At 37.0% G+C, this 21,610-nt stretch overlaps 4 protein-coding genes across 5 annotated transcripts; 3 read left to right on the top strand and 1 right to left on the bottom strand.

Annotated features, from left to right (window-relative positions):
* The first annotated feature begins 3,063 nt into the window (after window positions 1–3,063).
* On the top strand, window positions 3,064–5,494 carry LOC112736366 (uncharacterized). The gene is made up of 2 exons (XM_025785786.3): window positions 3,064–4,738; window positions 5,008–5,494. Exons 1-2 carry the CDS (start codon window positions 3,579–3,581, stop codon window positions 5,012–5,014), a joined length of 1,167 nt encoding a protein of 388 aa, XP_025641571.1. The 5' UTR covers window positions 3,064–3,578; the 3' UTR covers window positions 5,015–5,494.
* A 2,973-nt stretch (window positions 5,495–8,467) lies between these two features.
* Window positions 8,468–10,754, top strand: LOC112736367 (uncharacterized). Its single transcript, XM_025785787.3, has 5 exons — window positions 8,468–8,801; window positions 9,001–9,107; window positions 9,424–9,925; window positions 10,114–10,232; window positions 10,373–10,754. Exons 1-5 carry the CDS (start codon window positions 8,556–8,558, stop codon window positions 10,569–10,571), a joined length of 1,173 nt encoding a protein of 390 aa, XP_025641572.1. The 5' UTR covers window positions 8,468–8,555; the 3' UTR covers window positions 10,572–10,754.
* An 81-nt stretch (window positions 10,755–10,835) lies between these two features.
* LOC112736368 (UDP-D-apiose/UDP-D-xylose synthase 2) lies at window positions 10,836–13,826 on the bottom strand. Of its 2 annotated transcripts, XM_025785788.3 has the most exons (9): window positions 12,948–13,826; window positions 12,762–12,854; window positions 12,591–12,692; window positions 12,286–12,400; window positions 12,061–12,194; window positions 11,875–11,976; window positions 11,703–11,795; window positions 11,483–11,618; window positions 10,836–11,395 (listed from the first exon to the last, which is right to left on the bottom strand). In XM_025785788.3, the coding sequence occupies exons 1-9, from the start codon at window positions 13,209–13,211 to the stop codon at window positions 11,286–11,288; spliced, it is 1,149 nt and encodes a 382-aa protein (XP_025641573.1). In that variant the 5' UTR covers window positions 13,212–13,826; the 3' UTR covers window positions 10,836–11,285. The 2 variants fall into 2 exon arrangements, with proteins under 2 accessions (XP_025641573.1, XP_072067115.1); XM_072211014.1 differs by having other exon boundaries at window positions 12,591–12,854.
* A 171-nt stretch (window positions 13,827–13,997) lies between these two features.
* LOC112736369 (zinc finger A20 and AN1 domain-containing stress-associated protein 3-like) lies at window positions 13,998–14,546 on the top strand. Its single transcript, XM_025785789.3, has one exon. The coding sequence runs from the start codon at window positions 13,998–14,000 to the stop codon at window positions 14,463–14,465; it is 468 nt and encodes a 155-aa protein (XP_025641574.1). The 3' UTR covers window positions 14,466–14,546.
* Window positions 14,547–21,610: the final 7,064 nt, after the last annotated feature.

A 21,610-nucleotide genomic window follows, 5' to 3' on the forward strand; every position in this document is an offset into this window, starting at 1 on the left:
GACTTTAAAATTTGTTGATGTTACATATTAAGTGACACTACAACATAGTACTAATTGGCTATTAATATGATAAATTTATAAAATTATATTAAATTAATTTTAAATTGAGAAATGTTTCAAATATTTCTTTCAATTATGTTTTAATTTGATCTAATTCCATAAACTTATCATATTAATAGTCAATTAGAACTCATATGTGTATTGCAGTATCATTTAACATGTCACATTGACAAATTTTGATACTGTCAACAAAAAATAACGCGATCTTTGAAGAACGAATTTGATTTAAAAGAAACTGTTGATAACTAATTTGGATATCGCCTGATATTTTAGAGACGAATTTAATCATTTTATCCTTAATTTTATGGAATTATTCCTTTCCTGCCATAGGTTAACAACATACTTTGCGCTTTTGATATATTTTGTGCATTACTGTTCTTTTACGATAAAATAACCAATTGGATGTTAAAGTGTTCAACTCACTCGTCCGCTTAAGCAAGCGTTGGGAGTTCGAATCTCGTCTTATGCATACAGTAACCCATTGGTCAACAACAGACCCATAAATAAAACTCAGATATATTCAATCCGCAAGATGATTGAATCAAATAGAATCTGATCCGCATTTTAATAGGATCGGATCGCTATATATCACATTTGTATCCGTGAATCTGCTACAGACACATTAACTTCACAAATCACAAAGAACTCTAATTTTACCCCTTTCAATTTTGGCGTTATGCCTTTAATTCTCACCCGAAAGAATGGGCAAAAGTACACATGAATTTTTACGCGATAGACAGATGTACACTCTATTTTTTTAATGAGTCATATGTATACACCAATATCAAGTTCGTTGGTTATTTCTACGTTTCTGTTGTCTGAGTAACTTTTTCGGCCGTAGTTGCTGCCAGGTGGCACCTTATATGCTATGGTAACACTGTGCATTGTGTGACGTGCCTCTTTTGATGACACTGTAGCAAATAATTGTTAAATTATTGAATTTGCTAAATTAGAATTAAAAAAAAAATTACAAGTTATGACATCTCTTCATTCTCTTCCCTTCCCTATCAACTCCATACACACTAAACCTAATTTCTAATACTCTTCAATTCTTGATTAATCCCATCAATTGTCTGCAATATCTTTATTTCTTCTTCCACCATCTATATGCTTTTTTCAGTATGCTCCTGAATCTGAATTCTCAAATCTTTTCCAGCATCAACAATTTCGTCAGCCCAAATGAAATAATCACACCTCAATTCAACTTTCAACATTCATGAATCTGAAGACAATTTTAACATTTTCACATAAGATTCATAACATTTATCATCATAAATATAACAAAAAATCACATACCTTCCATAGCAAACAGCAAAGAAACAATCTTCTTGGGTTTCACTCTATCGCAGACTCAAGCATCACTGTATCAAGTCTATGCAGACACTTACTATTGTTGTAGTTGAACTTCTTCTTATTCTTCGGTGCAGCAGAAGAGCCACCACAACCATTCGCACAAACATGAAGTATGTTCTTCTTTAGTTGAGATTGTGACATTTTGGTAACTTAGGGTTTACAAATCTCTATTATGAGAGACGCGAAAAAAGTTTAGAGAGAGTGATTTCTTTTTAATCTCATAGAACAAAGACCGTAAAAGAAGAGAATGAAGAATTCTTTGTTTACTCTCTGCAAGGATTCTGTTAGAAGTAGAGAGGGAAGGAAAAAAAATGAAGAGATCTTGTGACTTGTAAATCTTTTTCTTTTTTATTATAATTTTACAAATTCAATAGCTTGACAATTATTTTTCACTGAGGTGACAGAAAGGTAAAAGTGACTGATAGACTTGATATTGGTCTATACACATGACTTATTAAAAAAATGGAGTGTACATGTGTCTACCGTGTGAAAAGCTCTGTGTACTTTTGTCCATTCTTCTATTCTCACCCACTCCCTTTCCCTCGCGTTTGTCCTCTCTTCCTTGCGTTCGCGCTCTCTTCGCTGGTTCTATACTTCATTCATCGTTCCTCCTCTCTTTTGCGTTTGTCCTCTCGTCATTGTATTGTTTTGTCGTTCTTCGTTCTCTCCACATATCTGTTGTTCGTTCTTGCCATTGCAGTGCTTTGTCCCTCAGCTCAGACGGCTCTATTAATCGTCATTGTCATTCTGCTTTAGTTGCCGATCTACTTTTGTAGTTCTGCTTTGCTTTTGGAATTTTACTTCTACTTCACTTTTTAACAGTTTTGCATTTGCTTTCTTTGATGCTTTGAGAAGATATTTAAAAAAAAAATGTCACTAAATTTTTTTGTGTTCTTTAATTTCTTAGGTTGTGCCTCTCTTTTAGTTGATTTCTTTTTACATTTAGATATTATTAGGGTTTGGTTCTTTAAAAAAAAAATTGACCTTTTTAAAATTTTTTAATTTTAAGAATATTTTTTTTGGTTGAGTATATTTGGTATCCGATGTTATGTGTAAATATGCGAATTGGATCGAATTCAAATATTAAAAAAGAAAAAAAAACAAATATTAGATCCAATCTAATTATTTTGGTGTGAGACAAATAAAAATTTTATTCATATTAGATTTGATCCGTAAATATTTTTATGTAGATTTCTCTAAGGTTGATTTAAATTCGATATAGATAAATTTATGTGTTCCCATTTGCAAATATGAGAGACATATTTGTTATTAAATTTAATAAAAACGTATTTTTCTTCTAAATAAAAAATCGAGGATATATATATATTTTTTTTCTTCTAATTCAGGAGTAAAGAATTTTTCAAAACGTTATATAATCAAGTGAAATATCTAACCACATCCAACCAAATTATTATAACATAGTACGCACGCTTCTTTTTCTTCTTCGTACACACTTCTTACTAACTTACGCTCTTGTTATTTCTTATTTTTCCTCACCTTTTATAAAATTTTTGTTTTAGTTTTGGTAGGTTAAATTCTTTTTGTTTGTGTTTTAATCCATGTTGTTAATTTGTTCCATTAAATAATGAAATGTACCATATTAATATTTGACTTCTAACGTATTAAGCAAACAACAAATACTAAAATAAAAATAAAATTATCAATGATCTAAGTATAAATAAAATGAACAGCATGTACAAAAGAAAATAAATTCATTATAATACAAACTTTAAAAGAATGCAAATCTTAAATTTGCTCGCAAATCCTTTTGGTGGTGGTGTTTGGAGGATTGTGGTGGGTTGTGAATGTGATCGGCGCGGGAGTGCATAGCAGTGTTGGATGAAAGAAATGATGTGGTGCAGCAGTTGGTGGTAGTGTTCCTTTACCTGCATGGGGTCATGCCTACCACGCAAGCCACGATGGCGCTCTGCAATTCTTCTCTCTTCACTTGGGTTTGGACTTTGGAGGTTGTTTCTTCCATTTTACCCAAAATTTGACCTTAGATATGGCTAAAGTTTTATAACATTTAAAATGAAAACAAAATAAGAGAATTGAGTGGGCCTGGCCCAAACAAACAAGGCCCGAAAGACCTAATAATCATTTTGGAGGTTCCTCTCCTTCCTCTCCACCTACGATCTCCCTTCCACCGTATAGTCATCGCAACCATGGAAAACTGTCAACAACATCATCACCACCACCTCCAAAACCAAGACACTTCATCAGCATCACCTCCCATCACCGGCACATGCTGCAAGTGCGGCGGCCCTACTACCTTCCCCCCTCCCCCGCCAGGTCCCGCCTTCTCCGAAATCTCCCCTCCCCCAACCTACCGCCCCATCCGCGCCCCCGCCGTCCCTCCCGACCCCGACTCCAAGCGCGCCATCGTCCTCGCCCCCGTCCCACAGTCTCAGAAGGTACCCGTCGCACAACCGCCCTACACCTTCCAATCTCCGGCCAAGCGCATCCACTCCCCCGACGACATCCGCCGCTTCCACGAAAGCGATTCCGGCAAGAACTTCATTGGCTTCGTCGTCGCACTCTCCGAATCTATTCGCGGTCACAAGATCTCCGACCCCTGCCCCGAGTCCCACACCCTAACCGCCATCGTCTCCATCTTAGAAACCCTAACCCAATGGGTCGATGAGATCCCTCCCGTTCAGCAGTCCGCAAGATACGGCAACATCGCCTACAGAACCTGGCACCAGAAGATGTCCGATTCCGCCGAATCCCTTATGCTCCGATTCCTCCCGGAGAATCTCAAATCGGTGACGATCGAGATCGTGCCCTATTTCACTGACAGCTTCGGGAACTCGAGCCGAATCGACTATGGAACTGGCCATGAGACGAATTTCGCGGCTTGGCTGTATTGCCTGGCCAGATTAGGGTTAATAAGCGAAGAGGATTACCAGGCTGTGATTTCTAGGGTATTTGTGAAGTACCTTGAGTTGATGAGGAAGCTTCAATTGGTGTATTGCCTGGAACCAGCTGGATCACATGGTGTGTGGGGTCTTGATGATTATCACTTTTTGCCATTCATATTTGGTTCTTCTCAGTTGATTGATCACAGGTACATGAAGCCGAAATCGATTCACAATCAGGACATACTGGAGAACTTCTCCAATGAATACCTATACCTCGGTTGCATTGCCTTCGTGAAGAAGGTGAAGAAGGGTCTCTTCGCGGAGCACTCCCCCATGCTGGATGATATCAGCGTGGTGCCCAATTGGAACAAGGTCAATAGTGGTTTGCTCAAGATGTACAAGGCTGAGGTCTTGGAGAAGGTCCCCATCATGCAGCATTTCCTCTTTGGATCACTCATTAAGTGGTATGTCTCAGCATCTTGATTCTTGTATGCTGTGCTGTCATCACCATACTGCTTAATTATGTAATGAGATTTGTCTCCAATGCTTGTTGCATGAGTTGATCATTATAATTAGTATCGGACATGATTGTCTCGTGTGTTCCATCTGTAAGCCAACTCCTGAATGTCTCCCTGATCCTGGGAAAAAGGGTGGAGGTTATTTAGGATTAGCAGCGGTGCTTGAATTGTTTGCAAACTCTGTGAAAGTATAATTTGTTTTTGTTTTGTACCAGGGAGTAATTCATGGGTTCTCTCTCTTCCAACGACTTGTGCTTGGATTCAGCTTGGCTGTGAGACCAAGATATAATCCAGTTTGATCATATCACTGGTGTAGGAAGACATTACGGGGAATCATATCTCACAGCAGTTTAGTTCATTGATCTTTTTTTTGTTTCGGTGTTGAAGTGCTGGTTCACTGTTGACTGTTATTCTGGATGCACGCATTAGTCAAAGTAAATAATGGGTAGTGTTTATTCATCTAATACAGAGAATAGAGATATATAGTATATGAGGAGAATGTTTGCCGCCCACATCACGTTTAATGATTCTGCGCATTCAAGTTTCTATATGATCTAGACAATGCATGCTTGCTGATGGTTTGGAGTCCTAATTTTGTAGGATTGAATTTCATGTATAAAGAAGTTTAACAGCTTAAACAAAATATATAATCAATTTTCTGTATTCGAAATTATCAAACTATTTCATTTTAATATTTTCAAATTTTCTTTTGTACATGAATAATTTGACTTGATCATTCATGTTAAAATATTCTTAGTTATTAACACTAATTCACTCTGAAAATTGTGCTATATATGCATTCGGTAATATTCTTCAATTATAATAGAAGAATTGGTGAAAAGTATTAGAACTGGTAGAGTTTTCTATTGCTTTAGCATATAGGATCACCGGCTGCCCGTCCCTTTGTTTGGAGGGATAGAAAGATGAGATGAGAAGATGGGGGGAATTGCCATTGGCAGTTTTATTTGGTATCAAATATTCCCAACAGCAGCCCGGGAGTATTCAGGAATCATATGGGAACTTGGCTGAAAGGTTTTGCTCTTCGCATTGGCAAGGGGAATGCTATCACAGAATCCAGAGCAATCCTTGAAGGCTTAAAAATTGCATGGGAAACTGAACACTACAACCTCATAATAGAATCAGACTATAAATCCAGAGCAATCATAGGGCATGCATTGCCGGTTCATTGTCTCTCCTTCAAGCGCTAGAAACTGGTTTTGTCACCAATTTTCGATCAAAGTAGTTGCATAACACATAAAGCCTTTTGCCAAGCGCTGTGGAGACTGCACATTGGTGCTTGGAGGAGGAGAGTTGAATGATGAGAGGCAGTTTGGGAAAGTGTGAGAGTTTCGGAGAGAACACTCGGATCACTAGGTCTGGTGGTTTGAGTCTCAAAATTCGATTACGTAGAATCTTAACATATAAAATGCAAGATAATTCTTGATTTCTTTTGTTTAAAAAATCTACACAAAAAGTGCTGCAACATTATTTGAAATCCTATTTTTTCTTTGAATAAATCTGAATCCTTTTCAAATCTGAAGATATTTCAATGAATAGAATATTATTCCTGATGTATCTTTTCAAATCTGAACCGACAAATTTTTTCTTTTGGTATGCACAGTTGCATATAGCTCCAGCACCCGAGACTTGTATAACTCAAGCTCGCAAGAAAGGAAGTAAGAAGAAATAGCAGGTGTGGATGGAAGATGGGGAAGAACAATGATGGAAAAAGGAGAGAGATAGGAAATGAAATGAAAGGAATGGAAGGGAAACGGGTAGTGAAAAGCGGGTGGAAGGATGAGGGAGGGCCACCGCTGCCTTGATTGGTATGGTGGCGGCAGCCCTCCAAAGGGTTCTGCTTTCCTTTGGTGCACAGAGAGAAAGAGGGAGGGACAGAGACTTCCTTCGAAGGAGGGTTTGGTGAGTGCCTAGTTAGGACAGTTAAAGTCCATCCAACCTTTATTTTAGGCAGATTAGACGAATGTAAAATGATAAATGCTTTGGATTTAAATCGTTTAAAGTGATCAAATACATAAATTGTCTAAGTACACATGTGAGAATTGTAGGTAATTGGAAGCAGGATATGGAATGAATCGCTACCGTTTTGAAGTGGATTTCTTTCCTTCCACTCCTGTACTTGCTTTCACATTTCATACCTCAGGTGTTAAAAAAAATGTGCCTATGATTAATGGCCAATCCAAGCATCTATCACTGGGAGCCATTTGATGTATTCATAGTGCCAGCTTGACCTTTTCTTTTGTGTTGATCTACCGACCAAATGGCTCCACAATTCAAATTTTGACAGTCTTCCTTTGCCATCTTCGTGATAATCAAACTATCAAACTCTCAGACTATTAATGTGACCCAAGGAATTTGCAGCATTTAACATTATCGACAAAGTTTATACACATATATCTGATGACAGAGTCTATTTTGAGGATAAATAGAAGGGTCAATTATATCATTCATAAGCATAGAAAATGATACTGATTTAACACACAACATAATCAAAGTGTTACTCAAAAGACATTGGCGGTATTCGACAAGGAGATATGGATCACACATCTTTTACCAATATTAAAAAAATTTAGCCACCACTCTTATAGTCCGAATTAGGGATGTCAATGGGGCGGGGCGGGGGCGGGGGATGCCTCCCTGCTCCCCATCCCCGCCCCCAGAATTAATCCCCGTCCCCGCCCCATTCCCCGCCATGGGGGAATAATTGTCCCCATCCCCATTCCCCGCGTTCCCCGCATTCCCCGCGGGGCCCCATTCCCCATCTCCCTATGTAAATTCATATGAAAATTATAATAAAAAAAATCAAAAAACCAAAAAACAAACTACAAAATATTATTACAAACACACAAACATATCTTATCCAAGATTATAAGTCCAGAAATATAATATAGCAAATCATAGTCCATAAAATAAAATCTTGAACAATAGGGTTATGGTTTTTCAATGAGTGAAATTACTAAAAGAACTCCTATATTAGAAATAAAGTAAGGGTTATTAAGTAAGTTAAAAGATTCGGGGAATTATCGGGGATGGGGCGAGGATCCCGCTCGGGTCCCCGCGCATGTCTCGAGGGAATTTCGCTCCCCATCCCCATCCCCACGGGAAAAATTCCCCACTATTGGGGCCCCATTCGGGGCGGTCCCCGCGGGGATCCCCACCTCCTGGGGATTTTTGACACCCCTAGTCCGAATTTATCCTAGGTTTATTCATGACATTAAAACTTTATTTTACCGTTTAATCAAATTATTCTGTGGTCCTCAGAGAGTGTCATAGATGTTTATTTTTCTAGTTGAAGTATTAGTAAAATAACATAATAAATAAATCTTAATACGTAGAATAAGTGTTTGTTTCACCGTTATTATTCTGATAAAAAAGATTTTTTTTATAATAAATAAAAAAAGATTTTTTTTTTATTTTTTAGTGTATTTATCAAATTTTTAATAGTAAAAATAAAAATATTAAAAAAATAAAAAATATCTTTTTTAAAAAGTTGTAGTTTATATTTTTTTAAAAGATCTTTTTAAAAAAAAAAAAGATATTTTTTCTGTAATAAATAAATAAAAAAATATTTTTATATTATTATACGTAGATAATTGATAAAGTCAAACATAAAATTATTTTTATTTTTTTATAAAATTAAAAAAAAAAAACTCTGAAAAAAAATCTTTTTCGTCCAAACAAGTCCCAAGACAATAAGGCATAGGAGAGAGACAGAGGGGGAGGGTATTCGATTTGGTGCGGCGGAATGGGCAAACGAGAGAAGCAGAAGCAGAAGCATCAAAGAGGCTTAGCGCGAGGAGCTTTCTACTATCTTCAGGACCAATCTGAAATTGATGACACTCCCAGACTTCCACCTGCAGATGAAGTGGAAGAGGCTGATGATGAAAACCATAGCGAAGAAGACGAAGAAGAAGAAGAAAGGATGAAAATTCATGAACACCTATCTGATGATATGCCTTCGAAATTCCACCTTTACCAACAATCTGTGCAGGTTTGTTTTCCTATCTTCCAAAAATATCCTCTTTGTCAAATGGGTCTAGCTTGGTTTGGTTGGTTATTGTGTTGAAATGAAACATGGAATGCTACAACGTTTGAACTTGTTAAATGTGAGAACGTGTGTTTTTTTCTTAGCGCTTCTGAGCTAGCTAAATAGATGATGGCTTATTGTGAATTGCGTTGTTTTGATGCAGTCTCCCAAAGGAGACATAAGTTATATGCAAAAATTCTTTCTCATGTACGTGGGTGGAAGGATGCCCCTCCATCTTCAAGAAGATTTCTGTGGCACTGCCTTGCTTAGGTATATTGAGGTTCTTGTAATTTCTTGTTTGGTTAATGACTCTTTTAGATTTATTTTTTTTTCTTTTTTCTTTTTGACATGATGAAATAGGTACATATTTTGGTAGGTTTTCTTATACGTATTTAAGCATGTGCGTAGTTTACACTTATATAATTTATGTTGATATAAGATGCATTTTGGTTTTTAAGAGATATGGTTGTTTTCTAGTGTGGACGGGTTCATCATTCCTCAGGATGTTTCAGTTTTAAGCATTTAATTGCTGCTTCGGTTACGTCTCAACAAATCTATTTACCAGGCACTGATTTATGTTTGACAGTACGGAATGGCTCCGCAGTGATCCAAGAAGAACAGCAGTAGGACTGGACTTGGATGTTGAGGCACTTCATTGGTGCATGGAAAACAACATACCTAAAGTTGGGGCTGATGGCTTTTCTAGAATATCCCTCTATCATGGGAATGTCCTACAACCTCTTCAGTCTAAACTTGTGAAAATGGATCCGCAGGAGCAGTTAAGGAACACTTCACTGACAGAGGATGCTGCGAATTTGCAGGCTGGTTTGCTGGAATCTGACCTTCAAACAGGATCTGCTTCCGAAGATGCTGAGTCAAACAAGAGAGGCTTTCCACCTAGAAGAGATATTGTGTGTGCTTTTAACTACAGCTGCTGCTGTCTTCATAAACGAGCAGATCTGGTTTTGTATTTCAAGCATGCTCACGATGCCTTGTCTGCTAAAGGTGGAATCTTTGTCATGGATTTGTATGGGGGTACATCTTCAGAGAACAAGCTGAGGCTTCAGAGGAGATTTCCTAATTTCACGGTACAAAATTTCTTGATATAAACTTGTTTTGAGGAGCTATAACCATTTAACCTATTGGGCAAGACTATTGAGGTTTTTGCAATGAATGGCATCATATATGCAATTAGTGCATGAAAGTATGTATATTACTATTATTATTGGATTTCTGCTTTGACTATCAAATAATAAAGTTAGCAACCAATGTGCAGTATGTCTGGGAGCAAGCTGAATTTGACATCATTCAGCGTAAAACAAGGATTAGCCTCCATTTTCATCTGAATAAGCAACAAAGAAAACTTCGCCATGCATTTTCGTACAGCTGGAGGCTGTAAGTTGTTTTCTTTTTTATTTTTTTCTTAAGTTCATTGAAGAAAATTGTTAATATTGAGATCCGTAAATCAAAATTTGTATGTCAATATTTATATTTTATATTTCTGAAATTCTAACAAAAAGAGTGGTGTGCTTCAGGTGGACATTGCCCGAGGTCAAGGATTGCTTGGAAGAAGCTGGATTTCGATCTGTTCACTTTTGGATAAGAGAGATGCCTGACACCACAGAAATTGTAAGAACAGAGGGACTTGGTGCTCGGAAGGATATAAAATATGAAGAGGCAACCAATTTTCAGCAACAAGATTCTTGGAATGCTTACATAGTTGGTGTTGCATAGCTTCATCTTAAAAGATTTAGTTTCTGATGTATGGATTTTGTCATAAATGAGACAGGTATGGCGTGTAGTCAGTTTCATTGCTTGTAACCTTCTTTACTTTATTTGGTATCCGATTTAGCTCAAAATAAACAATTTCTATGTTACAAGTTACAACAATATCAAAGTTCGTGTGAAATTTCATCACTTTATGGATCTCTTGCCTTCAGGGTAATTTCTTGATTTAATGTTATATCAATCGTGAGAAAAAAAACTGACCACCAAAACTAATAATAAGACAAAGTCTTTATGTATTCCAATACATGTTGGAAATTGGTACATCTTTTTACTCAACATTAGCACAATTTCAGTAAAACATCGAGTTCAACGATAGCCCTAGAAAGAAAGAATTAACAGAAGATGAGTACTAGGGGGCCAGCAAGTTTTGTGTTTTGTAACCATCAATTGGCCATCAATAGTGTTTTTAATGGTGTGAGATTACATCCAATGGTAGAAGATCACTCACTTTTCTTTTGATGGTTAAGTGCCGGCCAAATTGTAAAAAAAGTGCTGGTCCCCTAGATTTTTCCTTAACAGAAACTAAAGATATACCCTTTCTTGTGGTCTATATAATATCTCAACTACTGCAGCATGTACACTAGACAGAAAATTGCCTCTCATAGCAGTGATGTGTTTACATAAAAGAAAAACTGAATCTTGAAGAAAAGGTTCTTGCAGTCAATTAGACGGTTTTGAAAGTACTTTCTTGATAGCACTAGAATATGTCTGGTGTTGATATTGGAGGGTATCATCCAAGAGCTTATCAAGAGGTGTCTCCGGCTTCCAACCTAATGAATCCCAAAAAAATACACATTAAGATGAAGGTTGAAATTCTGAAGAAAAGTAGCATAGGATGAATAGAAATCATTGAATACCAAGCTGCCTGGTGATGATTGTCATGTCAGGGATGCGCCTATCACTGTCGTCATAGCCTTTACCATAGAATTCCTCTGAGCTCACATCCAGAGTTGATAGGCTAGAAGAAGGTACACCGGCCACCTTTGCGTAAACCTTCGCCCGGAAATACAAAAATGAGCAAAAGCTTTTATTTCCTTGGACAGGAATAACCTAACTAATGCATGTGTTAAAACTCACCTGTATCATAAGCTCAGCTAGTTCCTTCACGGATACTTCATTATCTGGGTTTCCCACATTGAATATCTGTCCGTTTGCTCTTTCAGGATTATCCTGTGACAAGTTGACATACACATTATCTGAAGCTCATGGCAACTCATAAAGTCGGGTTGAGATTTACTCCTGAGCTTACAATCATTAACAGAACAGCCTCAATAGCATCCTTGATGTAGAGAAAGGTTCGCTGTGATCTTCCACCATCAACAAGTTTGAGCGGCTCACGACGAAGGAGGTTCTGGAAGAAGTTTTAAGAAAATCAGATGTGCATCAAAATCATGAAAGGCATTTACTAGAAACAGAACCAGGTAGCTGATGCTACATTACTGAAGCAAGCTAGAACTCTGGGGACACCATCACATGGTCCATCCACACCAGGAATGAAGTCCATTCTTGGGCCAATCCAGTTATAGGGTCTCACAATTGTGAACTTCAGGCCATTCTCCGCATGCTCAGCTATAGTTTTGCACAGCAATATAATTAAGTTAACAAAGAAAATAAAATATAATTATAGCTTACCATAAAAGAGAAAAAGTAGATTCTTTACCATATATTAGCCTATCAGTCATTTGCTTTGCACAGGCATAAGACCATCTCTGCTTCTCTACTGGACCAAATATACAAGGACTGACGTCTTCCTTTAGCATATAGTATTTAGGATCCTGCAGGCAGCATGAAAAAAGTAAGGGTAAAATACAAGGGTACCAGCGTCATATAACCTAAATCGTCGTGGAAGATTAGTGTATAAATTTTACAAATAAAAAGGTGCTATTAGGGGTAGTAAATTAAAACAAAGAAGTGTCCTAATTGAACAACATCAATTTCTGGCATTCATCATTATGAAGAAGTTACCTTGCGAAACTCCTCAGGGAGAAAGCTACCTATGGTTTTGCCATAGACCTCGCAGGTAGAGAAATGGATTAAACGCTTGTTGTTCTCAGTGCAATACTTAATCTGCATTACATGAAGAATTGGCGTGTTTAGGTTATTGAAGATAAGGCAATTGAAGAAAGACGTACTCACCACTGGAATAGCATCGATGAAATTGCTGAAGATGGTATCCAAGGGGCGCGTGTTGTAATCGGCGGGAGTGCAAATTGCGGCAAGGTTGATTGTCTACAAAAGGGAAAACAATGATCAAAACCTGGCATTGCTTCTTCTTTTGATGTGATGTTGTGTTGTGTTGTGTGAAATACAAGTGGAAATTACGAGATCGGAAGCTTTGATGAGGGTTTCGAGGCGGGAATCGTTCTTGATGTTCATGTGGTGGAACTCAATGCGGCTGGACCACGGGTGCGACTCCCCCAGCAGGTGGTTGATCTTCTCGGAGGAGACGTCCACCACCACCGCCTTGTGTGACGTCTCTGCCATCAGCTTCTCGCACAGATGAGATCCGATGAACCCTCCTCCCCCGATCATGCATATTGACATCGCCGCCACTGGCTTTCCGTCCAGGTCCACTCGCTGCGCCATTAGTTTGAATTTTTCTGCGCGTGTGTGTGTGTGTGTGTGAGAGAGAGAGAGAGAGAGAGAGAGAGAGAGAGAGAGGAAAGGAAGAGAAGAGAAGAGGGTGTGGCAGTTATAACTGGTTTTCGAAAGAGGGGAAGAACAGAGAAAGCGGTTGCAATCTTGTAATTTTACAGTTATTGTTCCGCGCTTTGGCGGGCAAGCGTTCAACTTGTTTCCTATTTGATATACCACTTTAACCAAATATATATATTATTTTGAAGATAAATCAATTTAGTCAAAGTGACGGTGATTTTATAATAAAATAACTATCATTTATATTGATCATATTATTCAAAATACTTACTTTATATTAACTATCTGCAAAATAATCCTTAAATTCAAGTGTATCTCAAAAAATATATATCCACTTAAATTCTTGATTTATTTAGAAACAAAACTTTTTTCTTCTTGATGAATCGATAAAGGAAACCAAAAACAAACTGTTAGCTCGGGTATTTGCCATTTGTGCGTATTGAGGGTTGTTTAGTTCCCGTCCGTTTGGTTTTGTTTTTGTTTCATGATTATCTATTATTAGGTCCAGTTAGTTGCTTTACCCAAACCTTTGGCTATTTCCTTTCCAATTTCTTCATTTGCGCACAACAAGTTGGCCTTTTAAAATCTCAGATTTTCCATCCCCACCTCCCACGCCCAAAGTGGAAAGGAAAATCCAAGATTTTACAAATTGATTGATTTCTCTCTCCCTTCTCCCTTCCCCCCGGTCGAGATCAGAAAGAAACAGCTCTTTCTTTGATGGCGGAAGAACACAGGTGCCAAGCTCCACGCCTCTGCGTAAATAATTGTGGATTCTTTGGAAGCCCGACCACAAACGGCCTCTGCTCCAAGTGCTATCGCAATCTCCAGCTTAAGGAGCAGCAGTCTTCCTCTGCCAAATTGGTCCTCAACCAAACCCTGCAGGTTCCTCCGGCAGCAGAACCTATTTCTACTCCTTCAGCATCAACATCATCATCTTGTACGGAGGAGCTTGATCGTCCTTGCAGCGCAGCAGTGATGGAGGAGAAGGTAGCAGCGAATCGGTGTGCAAGATGCAGGAGGCGTGTGGGGCTTACGGGGTTCAAGTGCAGGTGTGGGTTGACGTTGTGTGGGTCCCATCGGCACCCAGAACAACACTCATGCCACTTCGATTTCAAGGGATTCGGGAGGGAGCAAATCGCAAAGGCAAACCCTCTAATCAAGGCCGACAAGCTTAACAAGATTTGAATCTTCAATGATTCTTATGTGCTGTGCCTCATTATTCTGTAAATTAAACTTAATATAACAAACTATCCCTCCATTCAAATATTCTTTTCTTTTTTATTTTCTTAAATACTTGCCACCTTCCACCTTCCTTATCAAATTATTTTACATTTCTTTAGTTTAAATTGTCAATATAAGTATCTAAGTTTCTATACATGTAGCATGACTATAATTAAGGAAAAGTTTAAGGCCAATAACTTTATTAAATTTTGGTCGGTATGTAATTAGTAAAAAAAAATGAGTAATTTCATATTATTGAATGAAATTTTATACCATTAAAAATATTATTAATGACTATTTAATGGTGCAAATTACAAAAGTTACTAGTCCCTAGCACTCCTCTATAATTAATTCAACATAAGGGGGTTGGGAGGTGCTGCAAAAATTAGTATGCTAAAGAATTTCAAAAATAAATTTAGGTTGGATATGTTGGGTTTGGTAGAAACAAAGAAGGAGTTACTGACTAAATTTGATGTTGCTCGTATCTGGGGGAGTGACAGAACATGTTGGGAATTTGTAAGTTTTATTGGGTCTTCTGGAGGCCTGATGCTAATATGGAATGAAACGGCCTTCAAGCTGTATAATTGTTATAAAGGAGATAGATGGTTGTGTCTAGAAGGAGTTGTGAGAAAAGATAACTTTCATTGTGCTGTTTGTTTAGTGTATGGGCCACATGAGAGAGCTAAGAAAATATCCATGTGGAAAGAATTGAGTTATATTGCAGGATTGTGTCACGTGCCGTTCTGTTTTTTGGGGGGATTTTAATGAAATCTTGCATTTGGAGGAAAGGAAAGGAGCGACTAATCTATCAGCATCTGCGGCAGAGTTTAGGACATGGATAAATGATATGGAGCTGATCGATCTGGCACTGAACGATCGAAAGTATACATGGTTTAGGGGACAGTCGTGCAGTCGTATTGACAGGTGCCTGGTCTCTCTAGGGTGGCTTGATGCATACCCGGAGACGCGTCTAAGGAGCAGTCCAAGAGGTTTATCGGATCACTGCCCTCTGATTATGGAAGACGTCAGAAGACTTGATGGCCCAAGACCTTTCCTTAGCTTGGACTCATGGTTTACACATGAAGGATTCTTGAGTATGGTAAATTAAGGAAGAATGGAGGGAATTAGGAGATACACAATTCTTAGCAAAGGTGAAAGCACTATCAGAACCTCTACGTATATGGCATAAGCAGCATTTTGGAGATATGTCTGGGAGGATAAAGAGATTTGAGGAAGAAATAAGGAAGGTGGATGATATGGTTAGTAGTGGACGGTATGATGGTACAACTGAGGCAAGGAGAAGGGCATTAGTGAGGTGCTGCGAAAAGTGGTATATAAGGCAGGATATGCATTGGAAGCAAATGTCAAGATCAAGGCAAGCCAATGACATGGATAGGAACACAAGATACTTTCATAATATTGCTTCTGCAAGGAGAAGGAATAACAAGATTGAGGCTTTGGTGGTTAATGGGAGGCTAGTGAGAAATCAAGCAAGGATAAAGATAGCGGTCAGGGACTATTATAAACGTTTGTACCACTAGGAGGCATCCCCAAGAGTGAGCTTTAGGGATGGTTTAGTTAATCGTTTACAAAGGGAAGAAGCGGAAAGCCTAGAGGTGCTACCATCAGTAGAGGAAGTGAAAGAGGCAGTTTGGGACTGTGAATCTTCCAAAGCGGCAGGGAGTGATGGATACAACATGAACTTTATTAAAAAGTGTTGGAATGAGATTGGAAAGGAGTTCACTGCAACTGTGATGAAGTTTTTTGAGACAGCAAGATTACCAGCAGATGCTAATGTCACTTGGGTAGCGTTGGCTCCGAAATTTGTTGGGGCGAAGGAGATGAAAGATCTCAAACCTATCAGTATGGTTGGTTGTGTTTATAAAGTCATCTCAAAATTGTTGACAAGAAGAATGAGGAGGGTAATGCCAGGCTTAGTTGGGGAATCACAGAGTGCCTTTGTGAAGGGGCGAAAGATACATGATGGAGCTTTAATTGCTTGTGAAACTGTGCAATGGTTGAGACTGAGGAAGAAGGCTTCAGCGATTATTAAACTGGACTTTCAAAAAGCCTATGACAGAGTTAAATGGTGCTTTGTGGATATTGTGCTTGAGAAGATGGGTTTCGAAAGAACTTGGAGGGCGTGGGTAACGGAGTGTGTTACATCGGCATCTATCTCTGTTCTGATAAATGGATCACCATCGAAACCATTCAAAATGGAGAGGGGAATACGTCAAGGTGACCCCTTATCGCCGTTTCTATTCGTCTTAGTGGTGGATGTGTTGAACAGGATGATCGGTGAGACAGTTAGAAACGGTCGAATATCTCCTCTATTAGTTGGTAGGGATAATATAGAGCTATCACACTTACAATTTGCTGATGACATTATTCTGTCCACCGGAGGAGGAGACTGTGAGAAACTATAAGAGACTTCTGAGGTGCTTTGAAATAATGTATGGGTTGAGCATCAACTTCGAGAAGTCTAACTTGATACCAGTGAACTGCAGTCAAGAATGGGTTAACCAGATGTGTCAGCTACTCGGGTGTCAAGAGACATCTCTACCTGTAAGGTACCTTGGCATTATGTTAGGTGCGAATCCGCAGTTGGTAAAAACTTGGAAGCCGAATATTGATAAGGTGGAAGAGAAACTCAGTCTGTGGAAAGCAAATGTTCTTAGTAAGGCTGGGAAGCTGGTCCTCATTAAATCAGTAATTAACAGCTTATCGATTTATTACCTGAGTTTGTACAAAATACCAAATGCGGTTGTAAGGAGAATTATCTCTTTGCAGAGGAGGTTCTTTTGGGGGAAAGGACGATGGGCAACCTGGTATGGCCCTAGTGAAGTGGGAGATGGTCCAGGCACCAAAGAAGTTAGGAGGGTTGGGAGTGGGTGATACTGTTGTCCGAAATACGGCATTATTATTTAAATGGTGGTGGCGGTTCTCTAAGGAGGACTGTCCTCTATGGAAGATGATTGTATGCTCTTGTAATAGCTTGAACCCAAATCACTTGTTGTCAACCCAGACGTTACCGAAGAGGGGAGGCCCGTGGATAGATATATGTCAACTGTAAATAAAGGAGCAAGGTGTCATGCAGAAGATGATTGATAGCCTTGCTATGGAAGTAGGAGATGGCAGATCAACCAGATTTTGGGAAGATACATGGCTCCAAGTAGGAAAGTTGAAATATGCTTTTCAGAGACTCTTCTTGATTTCAAACCAACAAGGATCAGTAATTGGGGATTGTGGGTTCTGTGATGGGATAGAGTGGGTGTGGCATTTCCAATGGAGAAGGGAACTACGACAATAGGAGACAAATACATTAAACCAGCTGCTTCATGTCTTACAATCTGTTAGGTTGATAGCAGATGTGCAAGATAGAGTGGTGTGGAAATTTGACAAAGACGGCGTTTATTCCACTAACTCATTTGTGCAGGTTTTGCAGGAAGAGACTTTAGATGAGGAGCTTTTGAGATACAGGTTCACAAAGGAGATTTGGAAAGGTCTAGTTCCGTCGCGAGTGGGGTTGTTCATTTGGTTTACTTTGGTAGGCCAAGTTAATACAAAGAACTGGCTACATAGATTGGGAATCCTACAACAGAGTGATATTTTGTGTGTGTTGTGTAAGAAAGAGGTTGAGAATTTACAACATCTATTTATTACTTGTGAGTACTCTTGGCAGGTGTGGTGTGCTTGGATCTTGGCGCTTGGGTAGGAGTGGATAGTCCCCGGTACTTTGAAAGAGCAATTTGAGAGTTGGAGATCTGTACCGATGAGACAAGAGGTGCACAAACTTTGGCAAGTTGGGTTCTTCTCAGTTATATGGACTATTTGGTTACACAGAAATGATGTCATCTTTAACAGCAAAACAACAGGAATCAGAGATTACATGGATCAATCCTTTTCATTTGCTACAGAGTGGTGTTGTAAATAACTCATGTTGTTGATGGCTATGTCGGAGATGATATAAGAGTTGTTAGTCTTAATGATTCTCTTTTTGTATTACTTGTTTCACTAGAGTGTTGAACTTTTTTTTTTTAAAAAAAAACTATAATATATACATTAACAACACTTATAAAATATATTTATATCTTTTTGCATAATCTGTTTTTTGTTATTACGATTTACATGTTATATATTCATTTGTAATCTGCGAATGCATTTTTGGCTTTTATATGAGAATTTTTGTAAAATTCTGTTCGCTATAGCAAATTATATAAAATAGGCATAGGAACAAAATGTAACCAATTTAAAAATATTGCATTTATATCATTTTAATTTTTATTTATTTTAAATATGTGAATTGCTCTCATTTTGTAGAATCTATATAATTCAAATCCTTAATCAACTGTATCTAGTCATCTACACTGGTTGCACGTGACTAGATCACTATAGTACTTATCGTCTTGGAACTTTTGTTATTTCTGTTGGCAATACGCATGCCATCAAGCGAGTAACTTAAAGACCAGGACTGATACCAATTACCCAGAAAAATTGAGATTAAAAATTAGGGTGGACAATGGATAGTTTAGGTTAGGGTTTGGACTCTATTTTAATTTTATTTATAGATTAAAATTTTTTTAAAAATTTTACCCTATCTTATTTTGGATTGAGAAATTCTCAATTCTAATTCTATCAGCCTAAAATTTTAAACTATACTCTATCCGATTTTAGTCGTAGAAAAATAAAAAAATTTTAAATAACTATAAAATTTAACCATTCCAAATTTTATATATATTAATAAAATAGAAAATAAAAAAACTAAGTTTAAATTAAAATTAAAAACAATAAAATCTTTAAAAAATTCAATATAAAATTATAAATAATATAATCATCAACTAATTTAGTGGTTATTTCAAATTTTTATAAGAGAAAGATTGTGAATTTAATATTCACTTTTTTCATTACATACATAACTTTTACATATATATTATATAATATATGTAGGGTAGAGTATGAACCCATACCCTATCATATTCGCAGACAAATTTACATTATACTCTATTTTATCTGCAGCAAATTGAATAGATAATCCTATTCGAACAGATTAATTCGAATTAGAAATCCACAAGTAGTATATATATTGCCAATCCTATAAATAAGAATTTTCTAGTGAATCCTGTGTATGATACTGTGGAACACCTAGAAAGTTTTGATAACATTATTATTATTAAATCAGTTTTATTGAACAGATATCATTTAATTCTAGTTCTTTAGAATATTTATTCGATCCACATGTAACATGTTAAAGACTAATTTATTAACAATTAGAATTTTATTTAAGCATCTAGTTAATAAACTAGCAATATTAGATTTAAATTTCACCATTAAGCGAATTAGTGAACTTATTATTTGATTAAATTAAATTGATATAATTTTAAAAATATTATGTACATATAAAAAATTCTATCAAATTTATTATTATATATTTATGTATAAAATGTATATATTATTTAAATTATTTTTAATATATATTTTATATAAATAATTAATTTTATATGATTATATCTTTTGTAATTATTTTTAAACATTTTTTATTGCCTGTAATTTTAAAAATCTTGTTAATAAGTATTTCAAAAACACTACTTAAATATACTATAATTAGAGAATATGTATAAAAAATATAATTTGAATGTGAACATTTTTAATTTAGAGTAATACTCTAAATAGGTTTTTAAAGATTTGACGGTCCGATAAATTTGTCTTTCAAAAAAATTAACTAGGTCTTGAGTCTCCAAAATTATTAGATATATACTATATAGGTCCCCAAATCAGGTTAAACCGGTTAATACGACATTCTATCTCCTACGTGGAGGTTAGGTGTGATGTGTCAGGTAAAATAATATGTGTGACACTCAGGACACATTAGTCCCTGGACACATGGCTAAAATGACGTCGTTTTAAGACAACACCAAACGTTTTGAAGGGACAGATACATCCCCACCTTTGTTCTCTGATTCTCCAAACTTTGACGTTTTAAAGTCAAATAGGTCCCTAAAATTTTTATTATAAGTCAAAAAGGCCCTAAATTTATAATATATATGTCAAATTAGTCCCCTCAAATTAAGCAATTAGAACCAGAATCAGAATAAAATCATGATGAAATTATCCAAAGTACGTTAAAGTATGCAGTTCTAAGCACATGAAATGACAAATCTTAAGTACAATTACAATCAAACCATTAGAATTTGTCAATATCCTCGTCTAGCATCTTGTTCTTTTGTAAAACTTTTATCTCTTTATCTCCATGAATTGGATGAATACCAGATTTCAAGTTAACAAAAGTGGGATCATACTAATACGTTGTCATGTGGTCAACTGGTTATGGTAATCCAAATCCAAAAAAATTTCTATAGGTCAAAGAAATAAATCAAGTCACCAAACAACCGACACAATACAACATCACAACAGAATACAAATTTCAAATACTTATATTATTTTTGTTATTATCAAATACATATTCGTAACCACTTCACAATTCTCACTTAAACTACACCTATAACATACTATCTTTGATCTATTCTAACATCACATGCACGTTCATCATACTTTACTCTTTACTGCCAATTTAATACAGCAAAAGCTAACCTAACTTACTTCAAACAATGGCGATATACACGACACACCACCACCAAATAGTCCCTGTACACACCATCAAAGCACCATTACGAATTTGGATAAACATTAATGGGGTAAAGAATATGAAGGGTTAGTTTGTAAAACTTAGGTGAGGGTTTGTGATACTTGTAATTTTATAAAGAGAAAGAGAGAGGAAGAGTTTTTTTTTATGTAAGGTACTCACTTAAATTCGGGGACCTTTTTGACTTATAACAAAAATTTTAGGGGACCTATTTGACTTTAAAACGTCGTCGAAGTCTGGAGAATCAAAGAATAAAAGTGGAGACGTATCTATCCCCTCAAAACGGCGTCGTTTGGTGTCCCAAAATGACGTCGTTTTAGCCACATGTTTAGGGACTAATGTGTCCGAGCGCCACGCGTGTTGCTTTACCTGACACGTCACACCTACAACCTCCACGTAGAAGAGAGAGTGTCGTGTTAACTGGCTCAACTTGGCTTGGGAACCTATATGACATATATCTAGTAATTTT

This window comes from Arachis hypogaea, chromosome 13 (assembly GCF_003086295.3).
Source record: "Arachis hypogaea cultivar Tifrunner chromosome 13, arahy.Tifrunner.gnm2.J5K5, whole genome shotgun sequence".
NCBI classification, from domain to species: domain Eukaryota; kingdom Viridiplantae; phylum Streptophyta; class Magnoliopsida; order Fabales; family Fabaceae; genus Arachis; species Arachis hypogaea.